General features: G+C 45.3%; 1 protein-coding gene across 3 annotated transcripts; it reads left to right on the forward strand.

Moving 5' to 3' along the window:
• Positions 1–271: 271 nt before the first annotated feature.
• Pnliprp2 (pancreatic lipase related protein 2) lies at positions 272–26,601 on the forward strand. Of its 3 annotated transcripts, XM_021151901.1 has the most exons (13): positions 1,029–1,041; positions 9,066–9,204; positions 9,585–9,739; positions 10,804–10,929; positions 11,454–11,588; positions 12,524–12,635; positions 13,933–14,052; positions 15,473–15,592; positions 17,930–18,048; positions 20,571–20,700; positions 23,133–23,244; positions 24,284–24,451; positions 26,485–26,601. In XM_021151901.1, exons 2-13 carry the CDS (start codon positions 9,180–9,182, stop codon positions 26,546–26,548), a joined length of 1,386 nt encoding a protein of 461 aa, XP_021007560.1. In that variant the 5' UTR covers positions 1,029–1,041; positions 9,066–9,179; the 3' UTR covers positions 26,549–26,601. The 3 variants fall into 3 exon arrangements, with proteins under 3 accessions (XP_021007559.1, XP_021007560.1, XP_021007561.1); XM_021151900.1 differs by lacking the exons at positions 1,029–1,041; positions 9,066–9,204 and adding an exon at positions 272–326; XM_021151902.1 differs by lacking the exon at positions 1,029–1,041 and having other exon boundaries at positions 9,024–9,111.
• The last annotated feature ends 996 nt before the right edge of the window (positions 26,602–27,597 follow it).

Raw genomic sequence — 27,597 nt, forward strand, 5'->3', positions numbered from 1 at the left:
GGGAGCCCTGCTAGTAAGATTTCTCCTATTAACCATTGGTAACTGTATATTTATTTGTAAATAATCACGCGTTCCATTGGGACTTTTGGTCCTATAAGAGCTAGAAAGCTGGGTGTGTAATAAGTTTCCTATTGTGCCAGTCTCCTGTCTGTGTGAAAAATATCTGAGACAAAGAGCTCACGAGTGTAGTATGGCTATGTTTCTCTGTATTAGGCATGACCATCACCCTCTGAAAACAGAGAAGCTGTGATTATCTGCACCAAACCGTCACAAGAGCTACCCTATGAAGACTCCCTCGTGGACTTCCTCCCACGAGGAGGAGGCAGGTAAGACTCACAAGGCCCCTCCTCTCCTAACTACCATGATAGAAGAGATAAGTGATTGACTTAGGTAAATTTGCCTGAGTCACCCAGGTGCCTGACAGAAAACCAATAAACTCCCTGCTCCACCAAGCTGGACTTCCTTAGGTCTATCAGCTCCTGAGGTCTACAGTCCATGATCACTTGGCCTTGCTGCTTTGACTCTATGGTGGCAAAGTGCATCATAACACGAACATTCTACAGAGGAAGCTTGTTAACATCATGACAGTTGGGAACACAAAGAGCCAGGAAGAGGTCAGACTCCATGTGTCTCATGAATACCTCCTTTGTGACCTCATTTCCTTTCATTAGGTCTCACCTCTCAGAGACTCTGATACCTCTCAGCCACCACAAAGACTAGTCACCAACCCTCCAACACTTTGGACCTTTGGCAGAACATTCAAGATCCAAACTATAGCAGTGGAAGTCAGGAACCTGATATAGTTGTCTCCTGAGAGGCTCTGCCAGTGCCTGACAAATACAGAAGTGGATGCTCACAGCCATCCACTGGACAGAGCAACAGGTCCCCAATAAAGGAGCTAGAGAAAGTATCCAAGGAGCTGAAGGGGTTTGCAGCCCCATAGGAGGAGCAACAATATGAACTAACCAGTAGCCCCAGAGCTCCCTGGGACTAAACCACCAACCAAAGAAAACACATGGTGGGATTCACGGCTCCAGCTGCGTAAGTAGCAGAGGATTGCCTAGTTGGTCATCAATGGGAGGAGAGGCCCTTGGTCCTATGAAGGTTCTATGCCCCAGTGTAGGGGACTGCCAGGGCCAGGAAGCAGGTAAGGGTGGGTTGGTGAGCAGGGGGAAGGGGATAAGGGATAGGGGGTTTTCAGAGGGGAGACTAAGAAAAGGGATAGCATTTGAAATGTAAATAAAGAAAATATCTTAAACACACACACACACACTGTAGTCCCATGGAAATGAATGTGGATGAGGAAGCTAGTTTAGGACTCAGGCATCTGAGAACACAGGGACCTACATTAAGGGCTAGAGCTGGAAGGCCTGAAGAAAGTGTTGTGGCTGCCCTGGACAGGTACACATTATGTTAGAGAGGTGATTAAGCTAACAAGTTCAAGGCAAAGGGGGTAGAGAAGAGGTAGAAGACAGACAGGCCTCTGGTGTAAGGATAGGGTGACTCAAGCCAGTCCCAGGCCCGAGGCAGTGGCAGTGCCAGTTGGCAAGGATAAGGCCCTAATCTAGCTTTGTAGCCACATGTGGTTGGCAAAGAGATTTTCTCACAGGAGGTGACCTTCGGCTCCTTCACCTACTTCCAGCAGGCAACTGGAAGAACCTCCAGTCTTCTTGGTCCCTCAGAAAAGGGCTTGCAGATGAGAGGGAGCAGGCATGGGCAAGCAAGTAGAAAGTAATGAGATCCTAGATCCAGTGGATTATCCTACAGAAGAGACTGAGCAATATCTGAACTCAAGGGCACCCTGTGGCTTTTCCTTCAACCAATACTACAACATGTCTCTGCTGTGTGTGTGTGTGTGTGTGTGTGTAGGGGAGGCACCCAGCCCCCATTTGGAGGCAGTTTAGTTCAAGAATAGGGTTCCTAAATTCCATCCATTCTATAGATCAACAAGCTAAGACCCGCAGGAACAGAGAAGAGTTCTAACATATAAAATGGGGCCCTTGGATTAAGGACCCACTCTTCCATTCCTCCACACTTAGCTCTTAACCTTTCTGGGTCCCAACTGTCTCAAGTGGGACTTGGCATGTCTCAGCTTCACAGTTTTACACTGCTCTTAGAACATAGGTTCAATCGCTGACATTTTCTCTGAGGACACCTTGTATGACCACCACCTAATTTTTGTTTTCCACACCTATCTCCACCTGGCCTCTGATCTATGGTCCCCAAATATTCAGCTCACTTCTCATCACCTTGAGTACCATCAACTCTTACAAAATTTCTTATCCACTTGAATGAGGATTGAAATTATAACAGGCCTGGAAGGAATCACTTGTATCCTTCCCTTTGACTCTGAAACAGTCTATTGTAACAATAACCACAAGGAATCTCACATGGAAAAGAGCTACACTGGAGTCACTCAGAAGGGGATTTTTCTTCTGGAGATTTGCAACTTGTCAGCAAACCTTGAGGGAAGATGGAGCCAAAACAAGGATGGATCAGCTATGGAAGGGACCATCCCTTGACAAACTGCTTAGATATGTGTAATTCTGGACCCCTTCTCTTATTTTTCTTTATTTTTAATTGAACATTATATTATCTTATACCCAATGTTCCCAAAATTTGACTAGAAAAATTGTAGAAATTATCAATAATTTCAGCAAAGTGTTATGATACATAATTGACTTACAAAATTCACCAGTCTTAATACATATGAGTAACAAGCATACTGAGAAAGAAATCATGTACATGCTCCTCTTCCCAGTTTCTCAAATAAAATAAAATATTTAGAATATACATAACAAAAGAGATTTTTAAAAAATCTCTACAATGAAAACTTTAAATGTGTAAAGAAAAAGATTAAGAAACATACTAAAATTTGAAGACCTCCCAAGCATATAGCTTGGTAGAATCAACATTGTAAATGAATGAAAGAAAGAAAACTAAATTCAAGACTTCAAAGCCCTAGCCAGAAAGTTTATTCAAGGCCCATGACTCATGCGTCATGCGGCTTGCTAGTTAGGAGGGTTTTTGGGCTTAGAGCAAAGAACAAAGGCTGTAAAGTCATCCCAGGAACCAACTAGCCATAAAGATAGGGAAGACATACAAGAATGTCCAGACTGGCCCAGCGCCTCCCTATCTCCCGCCCTTCTGACCTAAGTTAAATGTTATCTGCATGACAGTCTGCTGATGTTTAAATGGACCAATCATGTGAAACCACACCAATTCCTCCCTGCTGATGTTTAAATGAACCAATCATGTGAAACCGCACCAATTTCTCCCCCAGCCCAGACCCTTTTCTATAAAAACCCCTAGCTTTCGAGCCACGTGGTCGAATCCACTGTCTCCTGCATGAGATACGTTTCAACCCAGAGGTCCGCCATTAAACTACCTCGTGTATTTACATCAAGACGGTCTGTTCATGATTCTTTGGGTATATACCGAATCAGGAATTGATGGGGGTTTCCCCACTAGGTTCTTTCAGTGAATAAAGACCTTCCTACCAAAAGAATTTATTGATTCAATGAAATCACAATCAACATTCTCATCTCATTGTTCACATAAATAGAAAGAAAATCCTCAATTTGAAATGGAGCAACAAAAGACCCAGAATAGCCAATTAGTCCTGGATAAGTATCTGTTTCTATGCATTCTGCTTGTTTTAAGTGCTAAGTACATCTGTCTAAGACCCCAACTTTTATACATCTCTTTTTATTGAGTTGATTTTGTATCAGAATGGGTACTCCAGCTTGTTTCTTGGGACCATTTGTTTGGAAAATTGTTTTCCAACCTTTTACTCTGAGGTAGTGTCTGTCTTTGTCGTTGAGGTGTGTTTCTTGTATGCAGCAAAATGCTGGATCCTGTTTACGTATCCAGTCTGTTAGTCTATGTCTTTTTACTGGGGAGTTGAGTCCATTGATGTTGAGATGTTAAGGAAAAGTGATTGTTATTTTTGTTGTTAGAGGTGGGATTATGTTTGTGTGGCTGTCTTCTTTTGGGTTTGTTGAAAGACTACTTTCTTGCTTTTTCTAGGGTGTAGTTTTCCTCCTTGTGTTGGTGTTTTCCATCTATTATCCTTTGTATGGCTGAATTTGTGGAAAGATATTGTGTAAATTTGATTTTGTCATGGAATATCTTGTTTTCTACATCTATGGTAATTGAGAGGTTTGCTGGATATAGTAGCTTGGGCTGGCATTTGTGTTCTCTTAGGGTATGTATGACATCTGACCAGGATCTTCTAGCTTTCATAGTCTCTGTTGAGAAGTCTGGTGCAATTCTCATAGGTCTGCCTTTATTTATATGTTACTTGACCTTTTCCCCCTTACTGCTTTTAATATTTTTTCTTTGTTTAATACATTTGGTGTTTTGATTATTATGTGACAGGAGAAATTTCTTTTCGAATCCAGTCTATTTGGAGTTCTGTAGGCTTCTTGTATGTTCATGGACAGCTCTTTCTTTAGGTTAGGGAAGTTTTCTTCTATAATTTGGTGAAGATATTTACTGGCCCTTTAAGTTGGGAATTTTCACTCTCTTCTACACCTATCATCCTTAGGTTTGATCTTCTCATTGTGTCCTGGATTTTCTGGATGTTTGAGGTTAGGAGCTTTTTGCTTTTTGCATTTTTCATTTTTGAATTGACTGTTGTGTCAATGTTTTCTATGGTATCTTCTGCACCTGAGATTCTCTCTTCTATCTCTTGTATTCTGTTGGTAATGCTTGCATCTATGACTCCTGATCTCTTTCCTAGGTTTTCTAACTTCAGGGCTATCTCCCTTTGTCATTTCTTTATTGTTTCTATTTCCAATTTTTAGATCTTGGATGGTTTTCTTCATTTCTTCCACCTGTTTGATGGTGTTTTTCTGTAATTCTCTAAGGGATTTTTGTGTTTTGTCTTCAAGGGCTTCTACCTGTTTACCTATGTTCTCCTGAGTTTCTTTAAGGGAGTTATTAATGTCCTTCTTAAAGTCCTCTATCATTATCATGAGATGTGATTTTAAACCTGAATCTTGCTTTTCCAGTGTGATGGTGTATCCAGGACTTGCTATGTTGGAAGAATTGGGTTCTGATGATGCCAACCTTGGTTTCTGTTGCTTATGCTCCTATGCTTGCCTCACACCATTTGGTTATTGCTACTGCTACCTGCCCTCACTATATCTGACTGGAACAGGTCCTTCCTGAGAACCTGGGTGTATCAGAACTCCTTAGTGTCCAGCTGTCTCTGTGATCCTGTGATGCTGAGAACCTGGGTATGTCAGAGTTCCTGGGAATTAAGCTGTATCTGGGACCCTGAGATCTTGGTGTAACCAAGCCCCTGGGATCCTGGGTTTGTTAGAGCACCTGGGAATGGAGCTTCCTCTGGGTGTTGTGGGACTGGTTGCAGAGTTCGGGCCCAGTGTCTGCTCAGGGCACCTGCCCAGACTGGAAGGAACCCATGTCACTGGTTGGGCAGAGTTCTCATGTCCCTAGATCCTGCTGGTCCCAGTTACTCCCGGTGATGTTGGGACAGATGTTCTCTGGACCTCTTCTTAAACCTAGACCTCATATCAGAATCTCAAAGATAGAAGAGTGTGTGTGCTTAAGGGGATGGGGTGGGGGGTACAACATGGATGACAGAGATGGACAGATGGTCATTGGCTCTCTTTATCCCTCTTCTCACTGTGGCCAAACTGAACAAATTGTATTATGCTTTAAACTATTAATTTGGGTCTTTTAATTGGCTTGTCGAGGATGAATGCCTGAACCTGGCTTGTTGAGGTGAAAGAACCTAGTGGGGAAACCCCCACTCAATTCCCGATTCAGTGTGTACCCAAGAATCACGAACGGAACAGAACGCCTTGATGTAAAAACATGAGGTAGTTTAATGGCAGAGCTCCGGGTTGAAACGTATCTCACGCGGGAGACAGTGGATTCGACCACGAGGCTTGGAAGCTAGGGGTTTTTATAGAAAAGGGGCTGGGGCTGGGGGAGGAATTGGCGCGGTTTCACATTATTGGTTCATTTAAACATCAGCAGACTGTACATGCAGATAACATTTAACTTAAGTCAGAAGGGCAGGAAATAGGGAGGTGCTGGGCCAGTCAGGACATGTCATTCTCTATCTTTATGGCCAAGCAGCCTCAGGAATGTCTTAACGATGGGCCTGCCTGGGCATGTCCTGGCCTGTTCTGCTATGTTCTCAGCCCCAGGTTTCAAAGCTCACAAACAACATTTTGGGCTATTTGACATAAATTACATGAATCACAGGTCTCAAGTTTTATTTTCTTTCAGAGGCACAGGCTGTGACCCTCAATCTGGTGACAAATGATGTCTTCCTTTGGTGTGACTCTTGCTTGGATGGAAAGATGGCATCTTGTAGAATCTCAAATTTGAAGGCAGTGAAGGAATAGACAACTCAAATGAAGACAATCCTGAAACATGATTTCTGTCCTGAAGTGAGACAGAGAATTCAAACTCCACTAAGCAAACCTGCCTCTTTTGGTTCCTGTCTGCATAGAACAGGTCTCTGGTTGCAGGTGGACAAGGAGTCGGCGAATGACAAACAGAAGCAACACATGAGCTTGTGTAGAATCTGAATGTAATTTGTCAAATCGAGCATCAAACTTTTTATACAGAAGAAAATAGGGAAGTTGGGTGACACGACAAGGTACAAAGAGGTTACTGGATTCTTACACAAAACAGAGGAATGCAAACATGGAAGGATTAACAGGAACCAAATGGGATAAAATTCAATGTTAACAACTGGGATCAAAAACAGCTCCACCTAAGGTCCACTTAATCTTAGAAACCAGGGGCCAGGGCTTTGTGCTCTTGCCATAGTTCCTATTCTAGTTTATTGTATAGTCCACCTTCCCCCTGTGCCATAGTAAATACTTGTGTATGGGTGTAACTCAGCTATCTATAGTTCTAAGTATCTACTCTGGTTCCTTCTTAGATCACAAACTTCCTTCTTCCTAGATAATGGTAAATTCCTGTGTAGGGCAGTGACTTAGCTATTCATGTTCAAGGTCGGATCAAGGACTGCCTAGAATCTAACTGAGCTATATGTCAAAATATCAATCCTTAGGAGCACTTACAGTAAAGCAATATTAAGGGAAAGCACACAGATCTGTTTACCAACTAAAGCAAGGACATTGAGGCATTCTTTATACGGGATGCCACGATTCCAGGAGACAAAGTTTCCATGAAGTTTTCACCTTGGGACAGCGCCCAGGTTTTCGGGGCCTGACGTGCTTGTCACTACTGGAGTGGATGTAGCACAAACCCCTGAGCAGTTTTCTCTTGCGCGCGTCTGACTCGACCAGCAAGAACGATGCTGCAACAGGATCCTTCTGCACACGTTTATTGGGAGAGCTTGATTGTAGAGGCGAATAGACCCCGAGCCCAGCACTGGTGCTGCTTTATATAGGCCTAGGAGAGGCGTGTCTCACACCCGGATTGGTTGTGCTTGGTTGATGCTTACCACCTCATTTGCATGCCTACATCTGATTGGTTAATTTCTCTCTCATCTGATTGGTTAACTTCTCTCTCATCTGATTGGTTAATTTTGGTTAATTCTCAAAACCTCATCTTGGCAAAAAAACTTTACTGCCTATGTATGCGTGGTGGCCAGCAGAAGCCAGCGCCACCCTGCAACGGCACATGTGGCTTCCCACAGTTTTCTAGTGAGTTTAGACTTTGGAAAGTGTTTCCTCACATGGCATAAATCTGTTTTATCGGACTTCTGGAAGTGAGGATGACCATGTCCTATCCTTGGCCTTCAGAACAAAACCTAGAACCTGGGAGTAACAAGAAAGACTTCTCACATTACAGGAACTGTAACTCTGGTGTCTAGCTCTCCCTCAGAGCAGTGTGTGCCAGGAGAGCCACCACTGTTCTCTATGGAGAGGTTTCCCTTGATTCCTTGACTGATCTGTGGCTGGAGCCATGGTCACACTCAACCAGGCCCAGGAGTTGCTCACATATTCAGAAGAGGTGGGGGGGTGGGGGCCTGCTGATGCCAAGGCACTCTGTAGAAAGCCACACAGCTACCTGTGCTGTCTCAGCAGCTATCCCTGACCCCTCAGTGATGTCTGTTCCCCTTGGTCAGACACTGGAATCAAGGGCATTGAGTTGAGTGGTCACCAGTCTGTCATGACCACAGCCTCAGTACCAGATGGGCTGCCTAGCTTAGTGAAGCCTGGGCAAGCGGAGAACATCTGAGGGCTGTTAAAGCTAGGAAATGCCAATTTGGATACTTTCCCACTGTATATCCTTCAGTGTGTCCACGCAATGCCAACTTGAAACACTGCAGGGTGGCACCTGGCTATTCACTCAGGACGGCTTCTTAGCTCTGAAGGAAAGAAAACATTTCCACTTCTTATCTCCAGGTCAAAGTACTACAGGTGCTTTGCAAATGGCAAAGATTGTTTCTAAACAAACCTGGTTGGAAACAAAGTCACTGGTATGGCTATCTCCTTCTCTACCCTCTGTACCTTTCCAGCCTCTTTCTGAGTTCACTGAGGCTGAGGACTGCTGTCCACCTGTTCCACCCCTCAAGTGACTAAGTTGTGTATCTTCACAAATACTCCTTTTCATTGTTTATGATAACTGGTGTTCAGAGCACTCGTGTGCAGCTTTATCTCTCCTGCCCTGTTATTTCTTCAATGGAGTTCAAAAAGGAAAACTTGTTTATAAAGGGTCATGGCCTCTGGTCATAACTATACATCCCAGTGTACCACAGTAAATCCTAGTGACACCTGAACAAGTAGAGAAGCTGGGCTTAGGGCCAAAAGGGGGTGTGACTTCAGGAGAAGACTTTGAGCTGGAAGGTCCCAGGGTGGTGCTGCCACAACCATTAAACTCTGGGAGGCCTCAGGATCCGGTCCCACCTACTGGGGATAGCCCCACCTACACAGCCTCCCGTACCGCCCACCCGGGACAGCCCCACCTACACAGGCTGCTGGTCTTCTAGTTGTTCACATTCCCCAGTGCACTCCAGAACTAACTGCCTCTTTGGGTCCAGCCTCTGCTGGCCTCATCCCTATCCTATGCCTATGGATGTCCGTGGATGTCTGTTTCCATCTGTGCAGATGTTGCTCTGCTGGCTCGTCAGCCTTCTGCTGGCCACAGTCGGAGGTGAGGATGCTGTCGCCATCCCTCTAGAGGAAAGATGATGTCCTGAGCTTGATATCGTGGAGACTGAGATGGATAAATGGCATGTCATGCTTAGTAAGAACTTAATGTTTAAGTAGTAATTAGTTCATGCTAAGTAGTAAGTACTTAATGTGAAGAGCTGCGTGGCTTGTGCTGAGCTGCCTGGCAGCTTCCTGTGCTATTTTATCATAGGTGGATGTGCTTTGAGTTTTGCCTGTGGGCAAGGGTGCTTTCTAAACATGCCATTGAAGGATAAACCTAGGACCCTCAGGGTAGAGTGTCTGAGGAAGAAGCCCAGAGTGTGTATGTGTTAGATGTCAGCACCCAACAGCTCTTACAAGTGCAGAAGATCCAGGGTCACCTGGAAAACCTTCCTGTGACAGATGACATAACTCTTTCCCAGAACCTTATGCCTGTCCTGTTTGTGGTTTGTTCTCCCCCACCCCAACCCCCAGGGAAAGAGGTTTGCTATGGACACCTTGGATGCTTTTCCAATGACAAGCCCTGGGCAGGGATGATCCAACGGCCTTTGAAGATATTCCCTTGGTCCCCAGAGGACATTGATACCCGCTTTCTTCTGTACACAAACGAGAATCCAAACAACTACCAAGTAAGTGTGGGTGTGAAGTGCCTGTGTTGGGTGACAGGAGTCAGTATAAACCACATACTGGGGCCACTAAGTGGCTGGCTAGGGTATAATTAACACCTTGGGACTGTCCTCCTAGTGTGGGAGTTCTTGTCTCTAAGGGTCATAAGCCTTGAGTATCTCAGAAAATATACAAATAAAATACCAAAGTGTACACGGGGACATTTATGGAGAAGCCCAGGCAGAACCCATCTAAGCCCTCCATCCCTTCTCTCAGGGCCATGGAGCAATAATATATGCATCCTTCCCAGGATGATACAAGACAGGAAAGGAAGACATACAATTCAACACAAAGGATTTGAAAATATGAGGTCTCTGGGGAGATTATCAGAACAGGCCTATTCCAGATGGTCAGGTGACCAGGGAGTTCTTTTAAACGATGACATTGCTATGAGTTTAAGTAGTTCAAGCTTTGGTCCCTGGCAGGTAGGTCTATCTCTGGGTGCCTAGGGTTATCTACTATGGTACTTAGTTCCTCCATCTTGGAAACTATGTAGACACAATGGCCATTCCTGTCTTTATTGTCCTATCTTTCTAGCATTTGCTGGTATAAGAGTCCCCATCAAACCTGTGGGCATATGGAAGTCTATGTTGAAGTACCAGGTTCCCCAAGCTGGAGCTCAGGCTTGTGGCTTCTAGACAAGAGTTTTCTACCTTCCTTATTTCAGGAATCTCTTTAGCTACCCGAGAAAGCCTAGAGGCCCTTCTCAGGATAGCATGTCCAAATAGACACAATAAAATGTAATGGACTACAAAGAAAATCAGAGATTGAAAACAGTCATCAGCATGTGAAAAAGACAGAAAATATGTAGCATAGTATTAAATGTGCTATTTTATTATCTCAGTAAAGACTGATCTGGTTCAAGCTTCATGAAGACAGACAGTCAGAGAACATGTGCTTTCCAGATTCACAGGACTCAGCCACAGGGTTCTAGACCTGGGATCTCACTGGTCTCATCGGTCTGGCTGCCACAGGTGTGCAGATGGGCCTGGACAACATTCAAATTCATCTTGTTTAATTTAACCAGATAATCTCTGCCACTGACCCAGCCACCATCAATGCTTCCAACTTCCAACTGGACCGCAAGACACGTTTCATTATCCATGGATTCATAGACAAGGGAGAAGACGGCTGGTTGCTGGACATGTGCAAGGTTGCTATCCGTCCTTCTCACCCAAATCCTACACCCCGTGCCCCTGACACAGGAAAGGGAATGTTCCTGCAGAGGAAGATCCTTCCGAATATCCACCAAGGAAAGCACGCTTCTTGGGCCTCTGTTGTCACATTCTCCCACTCACTCACAGCCAGCAAGCCTCAGAGGTAGAGACTCCACATGCTACATTTTATCTCTGACTCATGTAACATTAAAACAAACATGTTGCCATCTTAAGCTCCACTAGCTCATGGTAGAGTTCTGTGCCTGTGCTGGAAGCCACTGGCTGGGAGCAGGTTTGAAGCTTTTGAAATGCGCTAGTGCACCGGATGACCTGGCTTTGAGCCCTGAGACTAGGAAAAGACCCCCCTCAAGCCTCAGTTTCCATATCTATTATGTAAGATGAGTATAGCCCAAAGGTCAGTCGTGCCAGGTGGGAGGGAAACTGAAATGCTAACAAGGATCTCTTGGAGGTGAACTCTGAGGTGTGCCACCTGGCCTTTCTCTCTCTTTCTCTGCCCTAGAAAATGTTTCAAGTGGAGAAAGTGAACTGTATTTGCGTTGACTGGAAGCGCGGATCCAGGACTGAATACACCCAAGCCTCCTACAACACTCGGGTCGTGGGCGCTGAGATTGCCTTCTTGGTGCAAGTGTTGTCGGTAATGGTCCAGCCTAGGGCAGTCAGAGAGGGGGGTGGAGTTAGAAAGAGGGGCAGAGTTAGAGAGGGGTGGGGTCAGGAGGAGGAGCTAATGGAGGACTGGAGTTAGATTGGGGTAGAGTTGGAGGGCGGAGTTAGAAGGGTGCAGCTAGAGAGGGTGAAGTTAAGGAGAGGGGCAGAGTTAGGGAAAGAGGTGGGGTTAGGGAGAGGGGCGGAGAGGGGTGGTGTTAGAGAGAGATGGATTTAGAGAGGGGCTGAGTTAGAGGGGAGGAGTTAGAGAGAGAAGTTAGAGAGAGGGGCCTCATTAGAGCGGCACAGCTGGAGGAGAGGGACACACACCTGGCACACAGAGGTTGCTAGGGATCATAGGGCAGGCCTGGGACCACAAGTCAAGGAAGCCAAGTTCTCAACCCCTTCTGAGGTGAAGCAACAACTTTTCTCACTGTCTACGATGCCCTAGATGTGGGCCAGGGAGCCTCGGTTTTCCCTTCTAACATAAGGCTGCAAGCTGTTCTGGGAAGAGTGAGCAGATTGTGACACCCAGCAGTTCTCTCTGGAAGACAGCTTTGGGCTTTATCTTTTACCATATGGGATGGGGATGAGGATGGGGAAGGGGGACTTAACACTTAGCTCCCTTTCTTCCTTGTTGTAAGTTCTGGAGGACCCAAAACTTCCCTCTCACTGCACGCCAGTCCCCTTAAGATCAGGGCAGAGGTCTTCACTGCAACACCAGGTGGCGGCAGCAGCCAGGGAGGTGGCCTGCAGTTAGCGTGGTGGCCACTGGCCAGCACTGTTGCTGCATGTAGGAGCAGGGAATCTTTTCCCCTGGAGTCTCCAGCTCCACCCCGCCTGCCTTCTGGCAAGGACCAGGCTCTACTCTCCCATCTTCTCGTTCCCAAGTCCTTCCAGGGGAAACAACGCTCCCTCTTTCCACAGACAGAGATGGGGTACAGCCCAGAGAACGTGCACCTCATCGGCCACAGCTTGGGCTCACACGTGGCTGGGGAAGCAGGCAGGAGGCTGGAGGGCCATGTGGGCAGAATCACAGGTAGGAGTTCTGAGAGCCAGTCAGAGGTCTAAGGGGCCCCAGGGAGTAGGGGAAACCTGTCCATGCCTGTTCTACAGCAGAGAGTCCCCCTTCCCCTTTCCCTCTCCCCCTCCCCTCCCCCCCTCCTCCTGATATTAGGTGATGTCCTGATTAAAAAAGAATTGCTTTTCTTAATTAATGCCTGCTGGAAAATCCATAGTCATAGATAAAAATGTGTTTATAAAACAAGGAAAATATAACCAGGTTCAGAACCCTAACTTCAGAGACATTACTGCTGTATTGTAACAAAGTTATTTTTGTTTGTTTTTAATGGTATGATTTTAAAAACAAAAACAAAAACAAAAAACAACTAACTTTATCAGTTCTACTTCGTGACTGTTTTAGCTCAGTTGGGCATGGCCAGAAAGAGACTTATCTTTTAGGAAGTGACTGGTGAATGGAGGAATCCTTAGAAACAGTTAATGCACATAAAAGCATACCCAAACAGCTATTGACTTTGTGCAGTCAAACCAATATGTAACCGTACCCTCTCTGGTGACTTGAAGGATAGGAATAGTATTTATAGTCCTGTAGACATCTTCAGTTCGCAGAGGCCTGTCTGTTACATCCGTTCATGGGACTTTCATAAGCCTGAAAGATGGATGGCCTATTCTCACTCTCTGGATGAGAGTAGATGAACAGACATTTCACATTTTTCTCATCCCCGCCTCTCTTTGAAAAATGATGGGCATAGTATCTGCTTTAGGAAATCCACAGACCAGTCCAGAACGTAGAAAACTAAGTAGACAGAATTCAAAACAGAATTTACGAGCATAAAATAATACGGTGGTTAGGAAAGCCTGGGGAAGGAGCAATAAAGTTTCCATGAGGGGGTTGTATTTGAGCCTGGGCTTAGTGAAGGGGGAACTGGATAAAGGGAGAATGTGCAGAAAGGTCAGAGGCTGAGAGGTACAGCTCAGAAAATGATGTGGAGGAGGTGTGGGTCTCTGGGACTGGGGAGTAGCTGAGTGAGGCCACGGAGCTTATGATCTTTGTGTGAGGGAAATCCGGAAGGGGGAATGAGAGGTTGTGTGCCTCAGGTCCTCTCCGGAGATGACTCTAGGGATTTCTAAGCATGCTCTGGGCAGTATTCCTGTTCCCCACCTCTGTTCTGGTTTCCAGAGCTGCGGTCTCTCAGAACAGCAACCTCTGGGCTAGGCAGGTCTTTACCCAGCGCACCTCACCTCAGTTTGTGGTTTGACACTTAGACCTTGTCCTTCTCAGGCTGTGATGTTTCTACGTCTATTCTACCTTTCAGGGCTGGACCCTGCAGAGCCCTGTTTCCAAGGCCTGCCCGAGGAAGTTCGGTTGGACCCATCGGATGCCATGTTTGTAGACGTGATCCACACAGACAGTGCCCCCATAATCCCCTATCTAGGTGAGCTCTACACCCACTCTTTGTGACCTGTGACTGATAGCATTGTGTCCAAGTGACACCCCCCCCCAGAGACACACAGCTGCAGAGAGACATTAAATATGGTTAGCTACAGAGCACCTTAGGTCTCCATCGATAACAATGGGCACCAGGCACAAACGATTATCCAGTACAATGCCACTGGTACAGTGTGACCCCCAAACAGAACCACAAATTCTTCTATATCCCCGGGAGGCTATGACTCCTCAAGGTTTGCATCCCTCCCTGGATCCAGAGGAATAGATGTTTTCACTTGACCAGACTGAAAGTTTTTATACTTAACTCTTTATTTTTAAAAGTTGCCAAAGTTTTGGCTATCGTTGTCCTGTTGGAATTACGGCCTTTTGCTTAATGCTTCAGAAATAAGCATTCTTTTTTTTTTTTCAGTCCTGCATATTGGATAACTGCTCAAGAGATATGCAGCTATAGGGTCTGTTCACCTATAGGGTCTGTTTTAACGAGGATGATAAAGATTATGGCAGGGGTATCATTTACTGCATACTTAGCATGTGCACATTTTGCACATAAAAGCTTATTATGGAACACCCTAAAAGGGAGACTGTCCCCCACCTCTGAGGCTGAATAATGCAGTAAGATCATGAAGTCAATCAGTGGAACACAGGTCTGACCATAGCTCTGTGCATCTTGAAATCTAAAGTTCCTCCCCATTTGCCCATTACTCCCTGAGGAGTCTCTGGGGTCCCACTATAGCAACACAGTCTTGAAGGTCTGAAATATAGTTCAGTTTTAGAGAATTTCTGTTGCATGCTCACCATATCACAAATTTTTAAAATTACAGTGCAGGAGGCTTGTTTAAAAGCACATACTGCACTTGGAGAGGATCTGAGACTGGTTCCTAACACCCATAGTGGGCAGCTCACAGTGTTCCATTGCTCTATCTCAGGGAGTAGATGCCTCTGGTCTCTGAGGGCACATGTACTCATATGCACGCACACGCGCACACATATCCTCAATATACATATAATTTAAAAATACATGTTGCAGAAGCCAAGTACTTAAAAGAATAAAGGTAATGCAAATGCTACTATATACATGCCTACTGGTGCCTTATGATCTTAGATTTATCAATACCGTCCAGGGTCTCTCCAAGACAGACAGGAAGGCACACATACAAATAGATGCATACACACTCGCCTATACTTTGCCCACTGCCTCCCCCACTCACTTCCTGTGTTGATCCTTCTTTCTTGTCCTGCCCATTGCCCATCTCTGAAAACTCTCTGCAAAAAGAGCTGGTGTGGCTAAGGGGGAAAGTACCAAGGAGGCTTGTGCTTCTGCTCAAATGGACTGACTCATCCCCAAGACCAGGATGTAACGCTGGGACCCTGTACACCCCGACTCACTTCTGCTTCAAATGTTTCAGGTTTCGGAATGAGCCAAAAGGTCGGCCATCTGGATTTCTTTCCCAATGGAGGGAAGGAAATGCCAGGATGTCAGAAAAACATCCTTTCCACCATTGTTGATATCAACGGAATATGGGAAGGTACGTGTGTGTGTGTGTGTGTGTGTGTGTGTGTGTGTGTGTGTGTGTGTGAGAGAGAGAGAGAGAGAGAGAGAGAGAGAAAGGATGCGGCATCTGCCCAGTTGGGGATGGAAGCAGAGTGTAGTGTGAGAGTCTGGCCACTGTAGCAATGGAGTTGCTGCCTTCTGTTGTCTCAATCTGAGTCAGGCATTTCACAATCTAAGATACTTTCTGTGTCTGTCCCTATGTCATACATGCAGGCATTAAGTACCTGAAGTGCTATATACTTTGTCCAAGGCTACACAATATATAAGCTTAGCTTCTTACGGAAGGGCTCTCAGTTGTCAGGACAAGGCTGGATGGGCTGAGCGCAGTAACAAACACCCAGCTCTGGATGCCAGGACAGGGGCTGGATGGGCTCAATAACAAACACCCAGCTCTGGATGCCAGGACAGGGGCTGGATGGGTGCAGTAACAAACACCCAGCTCCTGATGCCAGGACAGAGGCTGGATGGGCTCAGTAACAAACACCCAGCTCTGGATGCCAGGACAGGGGCTGGATGGGTTCAATAACAAACACCCAGCTCTGGATGCCAGGACAGGGGCTGGATGGGCCACCCAGCTCCTGCTTTACCTTCACATGTTCTTAGCACCTGCTCCTTGAAGAACTGCAGAACTCTACAGGATGTGGGGGCTCTGCCTTTCTTGCTATTGACGGATTGACTATGCCAGGCAGGGGACCTAGCTGACTAGAAGAAGATGCACTCAGGGTTTCTGGGAGGCCTAGCAGTCATGTGACTTCCTGAAGTCTGTGTGTGACTTTGTTCATCTTCAGAGCAGAACTTACAGGCTTAATATTGGCGACATCTGAGAGACATTGATAGGCCTGCCTCTTGTTCTAGTTTTCTGTCACTCTTTGCCCCTTCCCTGAGACCAGGCTTCATGTTCTTTCTGAGAGAGGGGGCTTTGAGTCAGTAAACAACTTGTCGACATGTTTTTTAAATTGGAAACTCCCTGTGGCTGAGTCTTAATGAACACCCCCATTACCCCAGACCCTGGCCCGAAGCAAGCACATGTTGAGTGGCTTGTTATAGCCTTTAACTGTCCCATGTGCTTAGTTAGTGTCTGCAAGAAGTATGGAGAAAGCAACACCCAGCATGAATGACAGAGCTTTTGACTGCTTGGCCCCTTACCAGGTAGCTCATTGGGGACTGGCTGTTCTCCCCCTAAAAAAGCCTGAGTTGTGATAACAGCAGCCCCCTCCCAGAAGTGAGGAGAAGGCACACACAATAGCAGAGAAGCCAGTTTAATTAAAGAGGCAATTTAGAGTGAACCAGCCCATGAGCACCCAAGCATGTTTCTATTGTGTGCCGCGCAAGTCGCGCAGCCGCTGGGCACAGGGAACAATTGAACACACTTTCTCCTCTATTATGGGATCCCTGAGCAGCAATTTTGGATCAAAGAAACAATTAAGTTTAAAGCAGGTTCTGTTGTCTACTGAGGGCACTGGTGTGAGCCCTGAACTGGAGGTTGGGTTGTGAGCACAGCAGGCAGGGCTAGGAGCCCAGGGAGTAAAGCTACCCTACCTGTAATGGGAACAGGTCCTTTCTTCATGAGTGACTCCCAAGAATGGTCTTTGTAGGTCTTCTCTATGGGAAGATTTACGTCAAGTAACTAGAGAAATGAAAAGTGATTTCTCCAACAAGTCATCTTTGGGTTCAAGTTGAAGGTGGTACAGTGGAATCACCTAGCAGACAGGAGTAGTTACACAGCCTTAACAGCAAGGCCCAAGATGGCTGGCCTCCAGGAAAGGCTGTGCACCCACATGGCTGCTGGGCTGGGAATACTGATAAGAAGTCAGGTCACACTCAGTACAGACTCAACTGTCATAGACCTAACAGCATGGACCAGTCATGGTTGTGTGAACCCAAAGGTGCAGAAATCACAGATTAGCATCACTGTCTGTCTGTCTGTCTCTCTCTCTCTCCTCTCTCCTCTCTACATGTACACCTATGTGTGTATTGTTTTAAAAGCTATTGCTATGTCTTTAAAAGTTTTTTTTTTTTTAAATCAGTTGTTCTCTCTTTCCCAGTTTGTGCAGACTTGTCTGTGTCTGTATTTGTTTCTCTTTCTGTGTATCTGCCTCTCCTCTCTCTCTCTACCCCTTGGCTCCCCCACCCTCCAGCCCTTTCATGTATGTTATACATATGTTACATGCATTCAGCAAGCATGCTTGTCAGTCTTCAGCAGCTCCTTGGCTGGAGGCCTGAGGCATGGAGGCTGCTCCAATGCTCACTCAGAATGGTTGACCTGAAGGTGAAGGCTCTTCTCTCACTCTTGTGACCTTGGCTTTCTCAGGAACTCGAAACTTTGCAGCCTGCAACCACCTACGGAGCTACAAGTACTATGCCAGCAGCATCCTCAACCCTGACGGCTTCCTGGGGTACCCCTGTTCCTCCTATGAGAAGTTCCAGCAGGTAGGTTACTTCTGCCCAAGACAGAAGAGCTTGGTGGTCTTGCTGGCTGTGGTTGTCTCTGGGACATAGAACATAAGATTCATGAGGCCCTTTAGGCATTAAGCAGGGCTGGGGCATAGGGGTTGCAGGGTAGAGGGGACATGCAGACGTTTTCAAAGCCACATTCCTCCAGCAGGGAAGTGGACTGGAACGGGAACCACATTGCTGATGGCACTGACCTCCCCAGGGTCCCCAGCTTTTCACATAGGACAATTCCAAGTCTACAAGAAGAATGAAAGGGGCACACAGAAGTGCCCATTAAACCTGTCACGTACACAGACCAATTGCTAAGGTTTCCCACACAAGCATGTATGTGTGCTTCATACCTTAAGTATGTGAAAGTGAAGCAGAGATAATAGGGCACTGGACTCAGTGTCATCTCCAAGAACAAGAACTTCCCCCTATAAAGGGCACCTAAGAAATCTGTGTCTTACACACTAACATTTTAAATGTATAGGCTGTGTGGTCAAAACTCCATTTTTCTAAAGTTTGCTAGAACTGTGCTGGCCTGCCACCATCCCTCCTTCCTAACTTCTTTCTTTGTTCCCCACGATCTCCCCTATCCTTCCCTTCTTCCTGTTTTTCCTTCCGTCTTCCCTCCTCTCTTCCCTTCTTTCCTTCTTCTCCCCAGCCCCATGTCTCTTTCCCTCCTTTATTCCTTCCTCTTCCTCCTTCTTGCTGTCCTCCCTCCATCTCTCCTTCCCTCCTCCTCTCTTTTCCCTCCTCTCTCCATCTCTCCTTCCCTCCTTTCTGCCTTTCCTTTCCTCCTGTCTTTCCTGCCCTCCTCCTTCTTTCTCTCCTCCCCTCCTCCCTCTTATCTCCTGTTACCTCCTTCCTGCCCCCATACTGCTGTTTCTGCATTGCATTTACTGCCTTTCTCCTCTATAACATAGTGAAGTTCAACATTTTATTTTGGTCTTCCAGGACACAGAGAGTTCTGAGGATTCCAGTATGTTTGGTCGAATGCCCCCAAGCTCCTGATTTGGTGGTCGATATGGGGTCCTCCCCAGCAGATCACAACAAAGGGCATTCATTCACTAGTGCTTTCTTGGCATTTGACGACTGATGTTTGATTATTCAGTTAAGGCCATGTCTGATACATCTCTCTGTTTTAAAAAAAATTAACTAGTTCAAATAATCTTTTACGGGACTCTGGTTTTAGTAGTAAACTCAGCAAAAAAAAAATTGAGTTTTTGATGATGCTCTGCACCTAAATCACTTACTACATCAAGAGTTGTGAAACTCTCAGTTTTAAAATATCTTTGTGGAGGAAATATATCTAAATTTACTTTTTTAAAAAACTAACTTTGACCTTAACATCCTGAGATGTATCTGGGATAAAGGTATCACATATTTGATCATCACGGTCTGGGATCACTTAGTGAGTAGCCTTTCCTGCACTGGTTGGGGGAGACTAGGCAGGCACTTGGTCTCCAACATCTGACTCTGCAAATCTCACACCATGTATTTGTGGTGTGTCAGAGAACAAAGGACTGTGATATCCTGCTAGAAAGTGGTACCTGATTTAAACACCCAGTGAATGAACAGCCATCCAAGGAGTACTGGGTGGGATCAACCAGGGTGGTAAAATCATTCATAGTAAGAGCAAGTGATTAAGGCTCCTTGTCTTTTACTTTTCTCTCTCTTTCTTCTTCTCCTTCTTCTTCTCATTTTCCCTCCTCCTCCTCCTCCTCTTTCTTCTTCTTCTTCTTCTTCTTCTTCTTCTTCTTCTTCTTCTTCTTCTTCTTCTTCTTCTTCTNTCTCTCTCTCTCTCTCTCTCTCTCTCTCTTTCTTTCTCTCTTCCTGTCTGTCTACTTATCCATCTCTCTTTCATTCTCTTGGTGGCCCACTCATCTTCCTAGCTCAAACATGCATGCATTTATTTATCTATATATCCCTAGGTCCATGGACTATGCATTCATTCTCAAAATTGTACATAGGACAATTCTTGAACATGCAAAAGACTCAACACTGTACCTTGAAAACTTATAGTTGGGAGACAGATCATATAGGAGAGCGTAAGATAAACAGGAAAGGGGATTGTAAAACAATGTCTCTAGGGAGAAGCCAATGGGAAACACAAGTTATTTCAAAAGAAGAGGAAACTGGGGAGCTGGGCCAGGCATGGTGGCACACGCCTTTACAGAATCCCAGCACTACAGAGGAAGAGGCAGAGACAGGCAGATTTCTGAGTCTGAGGGGAGTCTGAGTCTGAGTCTGAGGTCTACATAATGAGTTCCAGAACAAATAAAGAGATCCTGTCTCAAACAAACAAACAAACAAACAAAAAGAAAACAAAACAAAGAAAGAAAAATGGAAGGGAGGAAAGTGGGGAGGAGGGGAAGGAGAGAAGGAGAGGAGAGAGAGGGAGGGGAGGGAGCGAGGGAGGGAAGGAAGGAAGGAAAAAAGGAAGGAAATAGGGAAGGAAGGAGAGCGTGACCTGGGGCAAGGTCTCCTACTAAGAAATGATCTCTTTCCATTAGAATGACTGCTTCCCTTGTCCAGAACAAGGGTGTCCCAAAATGGGGCACTATGCTGATCAATTTGAGGGGAAAACTGCTACTGTGGAACAAACCTTTTTCCTGAATACAGGAGACAGTGGTAACTTTACTCGTAAGTTCCCATCTTACTTACCATTTTCTTAAAATAACTTTAAAAGGCTCTGCTAGTTAATCCCTTTGTGTTAACTGACAAAAACTCAGCTGTCAGTGCTACAAGCTGTAATGTAAGGGTAGCAGAGCAGCACAGGCTTTGGGGCCATGTCCACTCCCTTAACGCCTGAGAAACCTGAAGAAAAGCATGTGGATGAATCACATGTCACATGTCCACCTCATGACAAGAAGACATGCATGTTATTGCTAGAAGAGAGCAATAGAGGCAATGGGACTGTAAATCAGAAAATTATCTCAGATGACTGCCTGACATCTAACTCTCCCATGTGCACACACGCAGACACACATACACATGCACACACACACACACCCCATAGACATGCACACACACTCACACACACATAGGCACACATGCACATAGACACACGCACAGACACACATGCACATGTGCACACATGCACACACAGAGACACACACAAGCACACATGTACACACACATATGTGCGCGCGCGCACACACACATAGATCACTGTTAAGACACAACCTTCCCTTTCTTGTTCTTTGTCAAATCACAAGTTAATATCAACATTATAATACAAGCATTCTAACATCCAGAAGTCCCATAATCTTTAAAAAGCAAAACACTTACAAATTCAGTCTCTTTAAAATAGCCAGTCTCTTTTAAAATCTAAAGTCTTTTAAAATTAAAAGTTTCTCAACTGTGGGCCCCTGTAAAATGAAAAATAAACACTTTTCTTACTTCAAGAGGGAAGAACCAGGACACAGTTACAATCTGAACAAACAAAACTCAACTCCAACAGAATAAAAACTCAGGGTCCAATTATCTGGGATCCACTCACAATTTGTTATACTCCTCTGAGGGGCTTGGGTCACTTCTCAGCCTCCCTCCTCTGCAACACACAGCTTGTCTTCTAAACTCTGGCTCCACTCCATGGCCACTTCACAGTCTTGCTTGACACACGGCTGTTCTTGACAGTCATCCCACGGTACTGGCTTCTCCAAAATTCTGGGCTCCTCTACAGCAAATAGGCTACACCTTCACTCATAGCTTCTCACAGGCTTGCTGCTTGCTGCAAAGCCTCAGATCTCTCCATGGCCCCTTCAGATCCGGGGCTTCCCTTGCTACCCTTCCCTGGCTGCCCCTTCACCAATGGCCTCTCCCAGTAACAAGCCTTGGCTGCTCTCCATGACTCCTTCATGCCTTCAAAACCAGTACCAGCAGGGAGACTTCCACACTACCAAGTTCCACTGCCAACACGAGGTACCACCTTGGCTGCCTCTGGATCACAGCTTGTGTTCAGGCTGACTTAGGAGAAACACTTACCACAAGATTTCACCTCAGTGATTCTGGTCTCTCAATCCTTACAGATTTCTCAGCACCAGAGTCAAGTATCCCAGTAAATCAAAGGTTTTACTTCAGTGATTCTGGACCCTGGTTAATCAGAGCTGATTCTTCAGCTCCAGCTAACCAGAACCACATCAAATGGTCACAATGAGGTCATTAAGGGTCCTCAGACTTCTCGAGGAAGCGTCACAAGCCTGGCCCCATTATCTGACCGTTCTTGTCTTCAAAGCTCCTACAGAGCATCTCACAGAGCTCTCAACACTCAATGGCTCTTCTAGCTCAAAGTTCCAAATTCCTTCCCCAATACTCCCAGATACACAGTCTGCAACAGCAATACCCCACGATCCTGGTACCGATTTTTGTCCTAGTTAGGGTTTCTATTGCTGTGATGACCAAAGGCAAATTGGGGAGGAAACGGTTTCTTTGGCTCACACTTCCACATCACTGTTCATCTCGAAGGAAGTCAGGGCAGGAACTCAAGCAGGGCAGGAACCCGGAGGCAGGAGCTGATGCAGAGGCCATGGAGGGGGTGCTGCTTGCTGGCTTGCTCCTTGTGGCTTGCTCAGCCTGCTCACTAATAGAACCAATGACTACCAGCCCAGGGGTAGTACCAACCACCATGGGCTTGCCCCCCCCCCATAATTAATTGAGAAAATGTTCTACAGGCTTGTCTACAACCCAATCTTATGGAGGCATTTTCTCAATTGAGGTTCCTTCCTCTCAGACGACTCTAGCTTGTTATGTTGACATAAAACTAGCCATCAGGAACAGTTAGGACCTCAACATGCAAATTGGGATGGCAGAGAGGACGCCCTCCTGTATCTGCCATAGACATCCTGCATCCACAGCGGGAGACGCTGCACTGTGCTCGGCTGTCATGTTTTCTGTCCCCTTGGTCTTCCCACCTTCCCAGAATGTGAATCATGGGTGAACTCCATGGAGGAACACAACCCCATCCTTGTCACCTCTTATCCTAGGGGAAGCCAATCTTAGAAAAATAACACTTCCAGTCGAGTCATTTGTTTCAACAGTGTAGGTCTGTTGAAACAATATACTTCTTGGCGCAGGTTGGAGATACAAAGTATCAGTCACACTATCAGGAGCAAAGAAGCTGAGTGGGTACATCTTGGTCGCTCTGTACGGAAATAACGGAAACTCAAAGCAGTATGAAGTTTTCAAGTAAGTTTTCTAGTAAACGCAATGACTAAACTTCCCATAAGAGGTGAGACTCATAACAGCTTGGTTATCCACCACTTTATAAATTTAGGCGTTCACTCAACGGAGCATAGTCCCAGACTGTCTGAGCAAGAAGGAAACTGCCACGTCTAATCCAATCACCCCATTTTATATATGAGAACAATGAGGCCCTGTGAGAGAGATCATTGTTTACAACAGGTCACATGGTGCTTGCTTTTGTCAGCCACAGGACTAGTGTGTGTGTGTGTGTGTGTGTGTGTGTGTGCACGCACACACACGTGTAATACTTGGAGTTGGACCCATGGACCTTTGGCAAGCTGGGCAAATGCTTTGCCACTGAGCCTTATCTCCAGCCCTCTTCTCAGTGTTTCTGTTTAGTTTGTTTATTTGTTTTGAGATAGGGTCTCACTAAGTTGCCCAGGCTGGCCTTGAACTTACAATACTCCTGCCTCAGTTTTGGAAACAGCTAGAATGTAGGCCTGGCTTGGTCTCATCTCCCTTTGAGCGAGGCTCATCCACAGGACAACCCACCCTGTCTCACTCTCCCCAGGATACACAGAGATGGACCTGAAGCCTGGGGCCCAAAGCTCATTATAGTCACGGTGTCGGCCACTAACTTATGCTAGATAAATGAAGAGCTTGGTAGGTGTGTGATGAGTGAATATTTGACTTAGAAGATAAAAATTACATCCTGGTTTTGCACTAACTTTTATGGTTCCACATCTAAGTTTAATTTATTTGACAACTTCTGGAGTTACTTATGTGACATTAAACAGTGTTTGCCAAGCTGCAGGCATCTTTCAACCAAAGACACTGCATCTATCTGTCCTGTAGCAAACTTAGAGCTCCCCACCACTCCAAATGTTCTTCAGAAATATATTTGTGAAGCCTAGATATGTTTGGAGTCCTTCTAGGCATTTGCAGAAACCTAGTACCTACTTCATTTGGAGAAGCAATAGATGAATACTATCCCATGTACTCACACACCCAGCTGACACGATCCTTCTGTCTATGTAATCAGAGGATCCCTCCGACCAGAAGCAAGATATGTTCGTGACATTGATGTGGACATCAATGTTGGAGAAATCCAGAAGGTTAAGTTCCTCTGGAACAACAAGGTGATCAATCTCTTCCGGCCCACTATGGGAGCTTCACAAATCACAGTGCAACGCGGCAAAGACGGGAAAGAGTACGTATCTGACATTCCTTCCATGTCTGGTTGTATTTATGGTCCTCTCAGTCTTTGCATCCTTCCAATCCCTCACCCACCCATCCAACCATCCTCTGTCCTTTTCATTTACCGCACATGAGTCTTTGCTACTTGTAGGTCCTTCTGTCTGCCACCGTTCTCCATTCTTTTTCTACCCTTTGACCCCTTAACACTAGAGCAGAGAGAAAAAAAATGATAGAAAGGGGGCAGTATTATTGTTAGACACCTTCCTGCTGATTAGGGGCATTGAGTTCCTTGGGGGTGCATTTGATCTTTGCTGTCAGAATATCTAATTTCTTCTTTCTTCTTTCTTCTTTCTTCTTTCTCCTTTCTCCTTTCTCCTTTCTTCTTTCTCCTTTCTTCTTTCTTCCTTGTGCACAACTGCACAGCAACTAACTCACCCTACTAGCATATATATATATATATATATATATATATATATATATATATATGTGTGTATATGTATATATATATATATATATATATATATATATATATATATGTGTGTATATGTATATATATATATATATATATATATATATATATATATATATATATACCCTCTGAGAAGTCCAGAATTCCAAGTGTCCCACAGTAACAGAAACTATCTGCCACTGGCAAAATCACATAACCGCTAGAGCACAAAGCTAACCACAGTCAGCTGCCGTGGACAATCTGAAGCAGCCCCATATCCCACACCTGGGATTTAAACAAAACCATATTCCTATGTCTGTATTTTTTTCAAAGAAACCAAAGTTCTCACTACATCTTACTCTTTCATCCACCAAGTCATTTGTCTCCCCAACTCTCACTCATCGAGATATTTGTTCGTCGTCCCATTCACTCGTTAAATTACCCAGCTTCCCTCCGACCTCTCCATCAAATCATCTGATATACTGAAAAAAAAAAAAAACCTGAGTATCATTTCCCTTAGATACTATTCAGCAAGGCAAGGACAAAGCACAGGTTGCAAGGTATAAGAGACAAGAAAATCTAGGAAAACTGTGGTGGAATTAGTTTGGGTGTGCAGTTTTTAGTGTAAACTTTTTTTTCCTTTGGAGACCTTCCACGGGAGGGACAGAGACATGAGCTGGTTCAGTGACAAGCTCATTTTCTAGTAAAAGAGTCTTCCTTAGTAGGGGTTGTGATAGAACCTGCTGTTCCAGTTTCTCTTCTGTTGCTGAGATAAAATACTCTAACCCAAAGCGACTGGGTCATGGAGGCAGGGAAGTATTTTGGCTCTGGACTCCGGGTCATAGTCCATCACTGAAGGGAGTGCAGGCTGGAACTCGAAGGAACATCCATCCTCTTGCTAATCCAAACAGCATTCTCTGGCCAAGGAACTCTCTCACTTCATAGCCAAATGGAGTATGTGGCTTGCTAGGTGTTTCATAGCCCGGCTTATACTCAGCTAGCTTTCTCACACAGTTCAGTCTGCCTAGGCGTGGTGCTGCCCACAGTGGGCTAGGCCCTCCTATATCAATTAGCAATCAAGACAGTGTTCCACAGTTGCCCACAAACCAATCTGATCTAAGTAATTCCTCAACTGAGGTTTTCCTCTGAGATGACTCTAGAGTGTATTGAGTTGGCAGTTAAAGATAACTAGGAAACCTTCTGATTTCAAAATATAGAAAGAAAAAAAGAATACCTCAAAAGATAATATTCAGAAAAATAATGAGAAATTGTAACCTGAAGAAAATGTAGACCTCAAAGGGAAAACCTGCTCTGTGTCAATGGCAGGGCCACTGCTTGCTTCTGTGAGTCAAAGCAACAGGAAACCTTGAGTTACGAACCCTGGTTTGATGTGGCTGGTTGGTCCACTTTCTGCATTTGAACAGCAGCTCTCAAGTAGAACGGGCTTGGATTGGTTCTTAATGGTATTCAGCTGGATCCCTGCCTGGGGTCCTAGAGTGTTTCAGGCTGAAGAAGCAACCCTTGGAGCTAACTGATGTCTTGTATTCTCATCAAAGACGTGAACGTGCTGACAAACTAGCCTACTGCTTTCCCCACAGGTTCAACTTCTGTAGCAGCAACACTGTGCATGAAGATGTTCTGCAGTCACTGTACCCTTGTTAAAGGTGTGCCCGTGCCTCTTCCCATAATAAACATTCCTGATGCACTTGGTCTGAGGTTGAGGTGTAGCATGACATTCTCCAGAGAGTGGGGTCACATTTTGGAAGAAACCTGGGTCAAAGGGCAAGGTAACCACAATAATACCTCGGACTTCCCACAACCCCTCTGTCACATCTCTGGCTCTCAGGGCTTTTTGTGTGTCTTGTGTTCATATAACTGTGAACTTTGGTGTTTTGGGTTAAAATCAACTCATGACATGAAAGATGAGGAAGGGGCTTTAAAGGAGTAAGTTAACAGAATCCACACGACACAGAGCATTCCTTCATCCTCCCTCAGGTGTGTTGGCTTTTCTTCCCAGAGACTAGTTTATTCCCCAGAAATATTCTATATATGTAGATGTTTGTGTCCATTTCAAACCTAACCTTTTATTTAAGCACAAATGGAAAAATACTATACATGCTATCAGGTTGCGCTTTTCATCCCATAAACCGGGTGTTATCTGGAAGCCTGTGAATGCCATAGATAGGTATGGACTGTGTGAATAGTGGGGCCTGCTGATGAAGAGGAGGGGGCCTTCCCATCACAAGCATTCATACAATTAATATCCTTTTCCTGGCGTTTTCTGCCCGGTGAACTTGATGGCCCGTAGTGGGAGAAGTCATTGTCCAATTCTTAGACTCTAGAAATGCTTTCGTTTAGCCACTTCCAAGAATGGAGTCAAGGCAGCAGGGACTGATACTGGAAGTGAAGGACTTGGGCTCAGTGTCTCAGGTTCTCAACCCAGTGTCCTTTTCCTCATGTCATTGGTTAGTATTTTCCAACGCTTATACATTTCTAAACCTTATAAATTGTTTAAAAATCATAGCTTGGAACAATGAAGTTGGCCATTATCTGAGTCCTACTATGTGCTCTAGAGAAAGCCACAGAGCACAGAGCTTTTGCTCATGACCACCACTGTGTATTAGAATCATGTGGGGCTTTTCATGTCTGGGCTAACCCAGTCACTGTTTTTGTGGTGGACACCTGTATTTTAAAGCTCCTTAGGAGACATA

This window comes from Mus caroli, chromosome 19 (assembly GCF_900094665.2).
Source record: "Mus caroli chromosome 19, CAROLI_EIJ_v1.1, whole genome shotgun sequence".
NCBI classification, from domain to species: Eukaryota; Metazoa; Chordata; class Mammalia; order Rodentia; family Muridae; genus Mus; species Mus caroli.